Source organism: Diabrotica virgifera, chromosome 3 (genome assembly GCF_917563875.1).
Source record: "Diabrotica virgifera virgifera chromosome 3, PGI_DIABVI_V3a".
NCBI lineage: Eukaryota > Metazoa > Arthropoda > Insecta > Coleoptera > Chrysomelidae > Diabrotica > Diabrotica virgifera.
The window spans coordinates 156,785,117-156,797,239 of NC_065445.1; the positions used below are offsets into that span (position 1 = coordinate 156,785,117).

General features: G+C 34.0%; 1 protein-coding gene across 1 annotated transcript in view; it reads left to right on the plus strand.

Moving 5' to 3' along the window:
* Positions 1-12,123, plus strand: part of LOC126882167 (myelin transcription factor 1-like) — a 301,373-nt gene that overhangs the window by 234,893 nt on the left and 54,357 nt on the right. Inside the window, exon 5 of the mRNA XM_050646990.1 lies at positions 1,674-1,830. Coding sequence (XP_050502947.1) covers positions 1,674-1,830 — 157 coding nt within the window. The remainder of the gene's footprint in view (positions 1-1,673; positions 1,831-12,123) is intronic.

Genomic DNA, 12,123 nt, shown 5'->3' on the forward strand with positions numbered 1-12,123 from the left:
CACCTCCGAGGCTTCTACAATTTGCAAGCCATAACGGATGCTGAGACTAAGGAAGATGAGGAAATTTTACAATTTATAATTCACGTCCCATCTGCTCAGCGCGGTAAAGCTCCAACGAGAATGGTTCCCTTCGTACTCCAATCAGAGTAAACATGTAAATCAATAAAATTAATACCCATTTTAAATTTCGTTGCAACACGAAACTACAGCCGCATCGTTATTCCAGTTCAATCAGAGAGTGCAGCAAGCACCTCTACCGGCTTCGAAACTTATTAGTCTCTTATCAGAAGGCACATATGTTGCTCTCTCTGACCCAACTAGGACAACCCCCGGCGAGCAGTCATGGATTGCAACGAACGAAATGGTAGGGATGCCCTAGCGGCAACTGCTAACAAAAAACTAAGTTTTCAATCTAATAGCACATAAAACAACATCCAAAAATATTACTCTACATCCTACCAGATTGAAAACAATGGAAACTTTCTCTGGTAACACCTCCGTGCTTCTACAATTTGCAAGCCATAACGGATGCTGAGACTAAGGAAGATGAGGGAATTTTACAATTTATAATTCACGTCCCATCTGCTCAGCGCGCTAAAGTTCCAACGAGAATTATAAATTGTAAAATTCCCTCATCTTCCTTAGTCTCAGCATCCGTTATGGCTTGCAAATTGTAGAAGCCTCGGAGGTGTTACCAGAGAAGGTTCCCATTGTTTTCAATCTGGTAGGATGTAGAGTAACATTTTTGGATGTTGTTTTATGTGCTATTAGATTGAAAATTTAGTTTTTTATATAATAAATATATTTATAATCATAAAATGTATAAAAAAAAAATAAAAAAATAAAAACTTGCATCGGGGATCGAACCTGCGTCTATCAGGTTGTTAGATTTTGAAATCCTCGCACGCAGAATTTAACAACCGAGTCATATGAATAATGTGGAAAGATACACCCAAGTGAAAGTTAAACTTTTTTTGACAGTTGTTTATTCTCTTAGTTTAATCAAATTAGTTTGATTTTTGTGGAATTAAAATATTAAAATAAAACAAAACATAGACTAAAAAACAATATATTAGATAAATATAGGTAGACATTTTGTTTGTAATCAAAGCATTAGGTACCTACTAGCTAGGTACATTTTCCAAATAGGTATGTAATTTTTTATGACAATACTGAAACATTTACAATTACGTACCTGTTGCTTTTAAAAACTATTCAAAAAGTCACTACAATTTTAAACTTGCTTTTGTCTGTGTCCTCACAACAATAAAAACTAATATACACAAATTTGTTTACTCATAACCATTGACGTATTAATAAAATAACCGACATATTGAACAGTTATTGAGAGGTTATTGTAATTACCTAATCAGAGCACGTATACCGTTTGAGCTGCGCCCAGGACCATGACTTTTGATGAATTCGCGCGCATATAAATTTACTCCCATCGCGCCTAAAGAAGTATAACTTCAAAAGAAGAAATATTTAGTGATTTTTTTAGTGACTTTCTTGGGTGTGAATCTGGCTTTTTAGTTCACTCTTGGTTTAAAAACAAAGCATAGTAACTTTGATTATCTCGTCATGAACTGAATAAGATTTAAAAAATTCGTTAGTAAAACATGATATTCAAAACCAATATTTACGAAAAATAAGTACCTATTCGTTTTTTTTAGTCGACCAGAGACACTTCAAGTGGTACAGCCTCAACAGGTTATGCAAACAGCTACTCCCACAGCCAGTTCGAATAATCCCTTCCCTTCAAATTTAGTAGTGGTGAAAACTGCTTCAGGAAAGAACATCGTGTTGAAGGTTATATCCCAATCAACGGAGGTGAGTAAAGTTGAGAATATTTATGTAAAATACGCTACACTACTTTTGAAATGGATATTTTGATTATCTTTAATAGTTTGTAATTTAATACTTCCTTACTGTCCCGTACTATTTTGTTGAAGGGATAATTAAAAATGTGATTTCATTCTGGCATTTTAAATATCCGGAAAAATCCATAGAATTTAATAAACCTGCATATATCGACCTTTAGTCGATGTGACCAAAGCTTTTGATAGAGTGCGATTAAAGGACGTGTTAGAAATAATGGGAGAAAAAGGGCTAAACCACAGTAACCTAGTACACGATATTAACACAATGTAAAATAAGAGTAGGGCATTTGACAACAGAAGACATACACACACCCAAACTTATATGGAATCATCTGATATTTCTTACTATTTCGTGCGAATTTAAAAAAACAAACACACGGAGTCAAACAATATTTATTTTAAAGCACTTTAATAACAAATACATAACAATTAAATAAAACAATAAAGTATTTAACAATCAAATTGAAAGTAGTTGTTTTAAAGTAAATAGCATACAAAATTTCAATGTAAAACGAATAATGTTTAAATTGTTTTTATTAATTTTTTTTTGTCTTTTGTGGTAGTCAGTTGTATCACTTCTAGTCCTTATAGCCCAGGCTGTGGGTGAAAAATAGGTCGATTTCAGGATATAATTCAGGAATTTTTGAAACCTATCAGGTGTTGTAAAGGACAATGTCAGGAATAACTTCTACTAAAATGTAACCAAAAATATTGTGCGCTTTATTTTTATTGCGATTTTCATTTGTTAAATTTGCAATTTTTAATGATTTTTAATTTTGCAGCTTAGGATATTGATTCTGGAGAAAAAATTTTAATAAATAGTTGTAGTAAATTAAAAAACCTACAATTTGAGGTACGGTAAGTTTAATTTGGTTAATTGGTTATTGCAAAACAGCCTGCGAAAGGTCCAAAATGGCCGTTTTTTACAATTGCAATATTTATTGTACAAATAATTTTTTTTATTTTTTAAAGCTTTAAAATGAAGATCTTTCAATTCCAAACAAAAAAAAATTGTAAAGCCAGATTAACGAATTTGTTGCTTAGATATTATAAATTGTTTATCCCAAGAGGTCAAATGTCGAAGGCTATAACTTTTTGAAAAAAAAAATCGTAGAGAGTTAGTGAAACATCTAATCTCCTTCTAAAGAGTTATATTTTCATATTCTGATGTAAATAAATGCGTAAAACATTTTTAAACCTCTACTTTTTGGGTTTGAAAATAAGGGGGCAAATTTCGTTATAAACATTTAGAGCTGAAGCTGCCCTGTACATCCTATGAGTTTTAACTTACAGATTATTGTTTCTGAAGATGAAACGAAAATTTATAAAAAAATAAAAAATTTCTACGACCAACTGAAGCCGAGATAATTTTTGGGTTTGAAAATAAGGGGGCACATTTCGTTATAAACATTTAGAGCTGAAGCGGCCCTGTACATCCTATGAGTTTCTAACTTACAGATTATTGTTGCTGAAGACAAAAGGAAGATTTATAAAAAAAAATAAAAATTTTCTACAACCAACTGAAGCCGAGATAATTGTATTTTTTTCTTAAGTCGTAGTGCCTTTATTTATAACAATTAAGAAATTATTTTACAGTCATTGACTAAAGAAAGACTTATATTATCTTAAAATAAAAATTATTATAAAATATAATTACATTTAATTATTAAAAATGATTTTTAAAGTTGGTGCTTTTGCGGGCGGCCGAATTTTGCAAATCGCCCGGCTCGCTTCAAATCCGCGCGGTCGGAAAATTTTTACGTAACTTGTATTAAATTTTGACAGAAAACAAATTAATAATATTACCATTATAATGTACAGTCTATTTACCACTGTATTTGTTTTTCTTGATAAACTTTTATATGTGAAATTTCATTTCTGAAGGAATAATATTACAAAAATGATACATATACAGGGTGTCCCAGACTAATTTAGCCACGCTGTATCTCTTAAACGAATAGAGATTTTCGAATGGGACAAAAAGTGATATATTGTACTGTAATACACTTTAGTATGGCATTAAAAAAAATCATCCCCTAATTATTCATCCCTTAGTTACAACCCCTAACTTTAATTTTTTTAATAGCACCCTGTATATTTTTTTATAGTTTTGGATGTGGTCTTCTATCGTCTATTCAACACATTTTTTGAAAATAAAATCGGTTTGTAAATAACCAAGAAAATATCAGTTTAGTTTTTTTAATTATGTGTCCCAGACTAATTTATCCAGGCTATATTTCTTAAACGAATAGAGATTTTCGAATGGGACAAAAACTGATCTATTTCATTTCTAATACACTTTAATATGGCGTAGAAAAAAAATTATCCCCTATATATTCATTCCTTAGTTACAACCCCTAACTTTATTTTTTTAAAAGCTCCCTGTAAGTTAGGGATGAATATTTAGGGGATGAATTTTTTCTACGACATATGAATGTGTATTACAAATGGAATAGATCAGTTGTTGTCCCATTCGAAAATCTCTATTCGTTTAAGAAATATAGCCTGGGTAAATTAGTCTGGGACACACAATTAACAAAAATAAACTGATAGTGTCTTGGTTATTTACGAACCGATTTTATTTTCAAAAAATGTGTTGAATAGACAATAAAAGACCACATTCAAAACTATAAAAAATATACAGGGTGCTATTAAAAAAATTATAGTTAGGTGTTGTAACTAAGGGATGAATATTTAGGGGATGATTTTTTGTACGCCATATTAAAGTGTATTACAAGTACTATATTTCACTTTCTGTCTCATTCGAAAATTTCTATTCGTTTAAGAGATATAGCGTGGCTAAATTAGTCTGTATATGAAATATATAACTATATTTTTAATTTTTTCATTGTTATATAAATATAATAAAAAAAAATGTTACTTCTTACTATAATATACAATATAAAACTTTTTCTTCTTGTAGTGACTACTCTTTTTGGATTTCACATATAAAAGTTTATCAACAAAAACAAATACACTGGTAAATAGACTGTATATTATAATGGTAATATTATTAAATTGTTTTCTTTCAAAATTTAATACAAGTTACGTAAAAATTTTCCGAGCGTGCGGATTTGAAGCGAGCCGGGCGATTTGCAAAATTCGGCCGCTTGCAAAAGCACCGATTTAAAAAATAATTTTTAATAATTAAATGTAATTATATTTTATAATAATTTTTATTTTAAGATAATATAAGTCTTTCTTTAGTCAATGACTGTAAAATAATTTCTTAATTGTTATAAATAAAGGCACTACGATTTAAGAAAAAGAAAAACAATTATCTCGGCTTCAGTTGGTTGTAGAAAATTTCAATTTTGTTATAAAGGGCCGCTTCAGCTCTAAATGTTTATAACGAGATTTGCCCCCTTATTTTCAAACCCAAAAATTAGAGGTTTAAAAATATTTTACGCATTTATTTACATCAGAATATGAAAATATAACTCTTTAGAAGGAGATTGGATGTTTCACCTACGATCTACGATTTTTTTTTTCAAAAAGTTATAGCCTTCGACATTTGACCTCTTGGGATAAACAATTTATAATATCTAAGCAACAAATTCGTTAATCTGGCTTTACAATTTTTTTATGTTTGGAATTGAAAGATCTTAATTTTAAAGCTTTATAAGAATAAAAAAAAATATTTGTACCATAAATATTGCAATTGTAAAAAACGGCCATTTTGGACCTTTCGCAGGCTGTTTTGCAATAACCAATTAACGAAATTAAACTTACCATAGCTCAAATTGTAGGTTTTTTAATTTACTACAACTTAATATTAAAAAGTTTTTCTCTAAAATCAATATCCTAAGCTACAAAATTAAAAATCATTAAAAATTGCAAATTTAACAAATGAAAATCGCAATAAAAAAAAGCGCACAATATTTTTGGTTACATTTTAGTAGAAGTTATTCCTGGCATCGTCCTTTACAACACCTGATAGGTTTCAAAAATTCCTGAATTATATCACGTTTTTTCACCCACAGCCTGGGGTATTATGCAAGCTTCAGTTTGCGTGGGCACGCTCCTAATCAAATTATCAACATTTTGTTGTGGTAGGTTGCTCCATCCTTTAACAGCAGCTTGTACTAGCCGTGCGGTGTTTTGTGGATTATCCCGGCGAGCTCTAATTTTTCTTTTAAGTATATTCCACAAATACTCTACAGGATAGAGTGAGCAAGCAGGCCACTCCAAACAAGGGATACCTTCTGCTTCAATGATGTCTGTAGTCACTCTAATGGTATGTAGAGGTCCATTATCATGCAACAAAATTAAATTTTTTCCTGTTGCACCTCTTCAGAGCCTGACTACAGGTTATCAACATACCTGTGAGCAGTTAAAGTTGATTGGATGAAAATTAAAGGAGTTTTTTTACGGATCACAATTCCTCTCCAGAACATTACACTTCCCCTTGTATATTTGTGAACAGATCTGACAGTTTTCGTTCTTGCTTGTCTTCCTCGACCTCTGAGTACACGATTTCGTGGGTCATCTTATTTTCCATCTGATTACATTAAATCCTGACTGTTTTTGAAAATAGCACATTTTGTCAATTCCCAATGTTCCAGTGTTGGTGGTAAAGACACCAATTTAGGCGATAAATCTTGTGCTGCCTGGATAACTCGGGAACCCATAACTGTCTCCTGCTGTCTACTTCTTGGTACGAACTCTTCTTCTTATTGTTTCAACTGAAACAGTTACACGTGTAGCTTCCAAAAGCTGCTTTTGGAGCTGCAGGTGAGAAATGGTTGGGTGTCTTCCAGCTGATTGGACAATTAAACGATCGTGGAGAGATAGGTTTTGGACAGAACGCCCTGTATTACGCCTAACTCTACAGCTATGTCCCTCGTGAGAACATTACTATCTCCAGAAGACCAATAATCTTTCCTCGTTGTAAGTTCTATAACCCCACATGAGGCATATTTTCGTTTTTGGACGCAAAAGTTAATTTATTTATTTTTGTTCAATTTGCAACTCAAGCAAATAACCTATACCCTACCGAGCTGTACTATCCGATTGTCTTATATATTTGTTTATTTTCGATAAAAACCTTTATTCTTCGCAGCAATAACAAGTTATCGACAGATGCAATAAATGACGTCAAAGATAGAATAAATAAAATATGGAAAAAACAATGGAAAAATATTTCAAGCATATCAAAAAATTTATATTTTTCTTTACATCAAGAACTTCCTCCGCCACCTGAATACATATTTAAGTATAACCTACCAAAGCAAGATATTTCTACTATCGTCAGATTAAAAATTCGACACGGAAAATATGAGGCACATCTGCACAAATTAGGAATAGTTAATTCATCAGTCTGTTTTTGTGATAATGTTTCGATTAGAGATTTGAACCATATTTTCTTTGAATGCAAAATTAACGAGAGATATATATATCAATTGTATTACAATTTACGTCAAACACAAGTTCATTTTCCAATTAGTATAGAATATCTACTAAGTTGTCATAAAATGGAAATATTTAAATTACTCATAAACTACTTGAAAGAAACAAATATAGTCATTTGAGTCAGATAGGTGGGAATATAACAAAACTAATAAATTGAGGTAAAAATAAAATAAAAATCTGTGGCTAACGGACCCGCATCCAAGCCATTTTTTCACACACACACACACACACACACACACACACACACACACACACACACACACACACACACACACACACACACACACACACACACACACACACACACACACACACACACACACACACACACACACACACACACACACACACACACACACACACACACACACACACACACACACACACACACACACACACACACACACACACACACACACACACACACACACACACACACACACACACACACACACACACACACACACACACACACACACACACACACACACACACACACACACACACACACACACACACACACACACACACACACACACACACACACACACACACACACACACACACACACACACACACACACACACACACACACACACACACACACACACACACACACACACACACACACACACACACACACACACACACACACACACACACACACACACACACACACACACACACACACACACACACACACACACACACACACACACACACACACACACACACACACACACACACACACACACACACACACACACACACACACACACACACACACACACACACACACACACACACACACACACACACACACACACACACACACACACACACACACACACACACACACACACACACACACACACACACACACACACACACACACACACACACACACACACACACACACACACACACACACACACACACACACACACACACACACACACACACACACACACACACACACACACACACACACACACACACACACACACACACACACACACACACACACACACACACACACACACACACACACACACACACACACACACACACACACACACACACACACACACACACACACACACACACACACACACACACACACACACACACACACACACACACACACACACACACACACACACACACACACACACACACACACACACACACACACACACACACACACACACACACACACACACACACACACACACACACACACACACACACACACACACACACACACACACACACACACACACACACACACACACACACACACACACACACACACACACACACACACACACACACACACACACACACACACACACACACACACACACACACACACACACACACACACACACACACACACACACACACACACACACACACACACACACACACACACACACACACACACACACACACACACACACACACACACACACACACACCACACAATAACAAGTTTTTTCAAAAGAAATAAATATTACTTTGAAATACATGGTGATTCCATATAAGTTTGGGTGTGTGTAGTTATAAACACAGGAATCCGTCAAGGCGATTCACTGAGCCCCTTCATATTTAATTTTATAATGGACAAAATGACAGAAAACCTTCCCAGAACAGCTGGATTTAAGATGGGTAACACATTCTTTAGAGTCGTTTGCGTCGCTGATGATGCTGTCCTTATCGCTGTACTATCCGATTGTCTTATATATTTGTTTATTTTCAATAAAAACCTTTATTCTTCGCAACAATAACAAGTTTTTTCAAAAGAAATAAATATTACTTTGAAATACATGGTGATTCCATATAAGTTTGGGTGTGTGTAGTTATAAACACAGGAATCCGTCAAGGCGATTCACTGAGCCCCTTCATATTTAATTTTATAATGGACAAAATAATAGAAAACCTTCCCAGAACAGCTGGATTTAAGATGGGTAACACATTCTTTAGAGTCGTTTGCGTCGCTGATGATGCTGTCCTTATCGCTGATTCTGAAGACAATCTCCAGGCTACTGCATGCATTTAATACCAAAGCTAAAGAACTAAATAATGCTCATCAACACCGAGAAGACTAAGTGCCTAGTAATTTCCAAAGAACCGATAAAATGCAAATTAGAAATTGACTCCAAAACTGTGGAACAGGTGAATCACTTCAAATTATACATTGGAGCGGAAATAACAAGCTATGGAAATCTCTCAAAGAGGTCAGAGAACAAACAATAAAAGCAGCTAGAATCTCGGGATGCCTGAAAGAAATCGTATGGAAGAACAAATATCTAAATACTGAAAGCAAAGTCAAAATATATAAGACAACAATATGACCTATTATAACATATGCGGCAGAAACAAGAGCAGACACAAATAGAACGTTACAAATGAACAGTGGAAATGAGAACACTAAGAAGTCTAGAAGGCAAAACACTACGTGACAGAATAAGAAGTGAAGACATCGGACAAAACTGGAATACAGGACATACGAAGGTGGGTCAGACAGAGACAAAGCTATTGGAACAAACATATAAAGAGAATGGAGGACAGCAGACTCGTTAAAAGCGCAAAAACGAATAACCCAGTAGGTAAAAGACCACAGGGTAGACCACCAAAACGATGGCGATAATGCTGGCCCTCATCGTCCAGGAAAGAGTTGATGGCAATGAACAGGCAGTAGCCTACTAGCATGATCGATCATGCTAGAAAGAAGAAGAAGAAGATTTTAAATATATACAGCGCGTCAAAGAAAACCCATAAAATTTAAGAACTTTTTTATCTTAATTTTTTTTCTTATTTATATCAAATCAAATCTATTGTAGATTCAGTGCCCCTTGAAGTGCGTAACCTGACATTATCATTAGTAGACAATGGAAAACAAGGAAAAATTTGAGACAACAATAGATGTATTGAAAATTTCAATGTACAGTTATTAGTACGTTCTTTAACGGTAACATATTGCAAAACCTCTAAATTTTAAAGAACCGCTTGTATTGACCATAGCATACACATGGCTAACGAGTCAAAGAAAAAAAGTGATATTGTACCGATGTGTGCTTTTGCCCTGGGGGTTAGTTTCACCCCCTATGGGGGTGAAAAAATATATGTCCAAAATATGTACGGCAATCGATAAACTGATTAATTCTAAGCAACTTTTGTTTTCACCAAGCCAATATTTCTCGAGTGATTTGCGAGTGAACATGTTAATTTTTCAACAAAATAGAGTTTTTTCACCAATCCAATATTTCGGAGAATAGGCCATTTTTGGGAAAAGTTATTTACCGTCAATTTTATTGCTGGAATCGAATCTTATGATTGTATATATTAATAATATAGGTATGCAAAGTCCGCAGGTAGTGTGCTACTTTTTTTATAAACAAAATGGCGCCCGAAAATCGGGGTTTTTTCAATTTTTGCTCTATAACTCAAAAGATTTTAAGTTTACACCAAAAACACCCAAATAAAATTCACCGTAATTAAATTCTGCATAGAGACGTGTTTTCCCGATTTACTCCGACTAAAATTTTCCCCGGAAAATGATTAATTTCATTTGAGTGGCTAATTAGGGGGTTGATCTTCCCGATTTTTTGTGCCAAAACAAAAGGGACAAACTTTATTTTGAGCGTAACTTGCTTACATTTGATGCTAGAAACTTTTTTTATAAAAAACAGAAATAAAGCTTTTTTAAAACATTTTAAATTTTTAATTTTTAAATTTTTAAAAAAGTTCTAATGAGTATTCCCCAAAAAGTGCTTAGTTATTTGGATATTTCACATTGAAATATTCCATTTGGAATTTGGCGAACATAAACCTATTTTTCATTATCTATAACTCTGGTTCTACTAGGTGTAGAGACCTCATGCGTACATCATTTGTTGTACTTTTTGAATTATTTGCGAAAAACTGTCTAAAAACGTGATTATTTTGTTGAAAAATTAACATATTCACTCGCAAATAACTCAAAAAGTATTGACTTGGTGAAAAAACTCTAAAAGTTGTTTAAAATTTGCCAATTTATCCATTTCAGGACTTATTTTGGACATATATTTTTTCACCCTCAGGGCAAAAGCACACATCGCCACAATATAACTTTTTTTAGTTACCATGTTAGCTATGGGTATGCCAAATTTCATGTCAATCTAAGCGGTTCTTTAAAATTTACAGCAAAAACCGTGAAATAATGTACTATTATGATCATTGAATAGTTCACAGGCCCACGTATTTAGGAGTCGGTTTTTTAATTTTTTTACCTCGTTTAAACGCACATTTTACGTCAAAGTTACGTTACCAGTGGTGTACCTAGAATAGGTTTTTATACATGGAAATCGCCAGCTGACAAAGACAACAAAATCGTCAGAAATAAAATTCAAAACGGCAAACAGGCGTATGTTCTCAAAAAATTTTGATAGTGTGTAAAAAAAAACTTTACACCTGTTTGCCGTTTTGACCTACTTAGAAGTGTGTACAAGTCTTACAGTCTTTTCCAAGAAATAAAATTGACTACATCTTAATAAAACACAGATATCGAAACTCAATTCAGACAGAAAAGGCATATCCAGGAGCAGACGTATCTTCTGATCACAGTCTTCTTATTGCTAGGTTTCAACTTCAACTAAAAAAGCCGCAACAACAATAAACTTAACATACAGAAACTAAAGTCAGAAGAAAATCTGAAACACGAAATCAACACAAATCTCGACAGAAACCCAGGAAATAATTGCAACGTAGAGCAGCAGTGGCAATTCTTCAAAACCTCTTTATTGGAGCCAAGTAAGAAAGTACTTACAACAACCAAATGTAAGAAAGA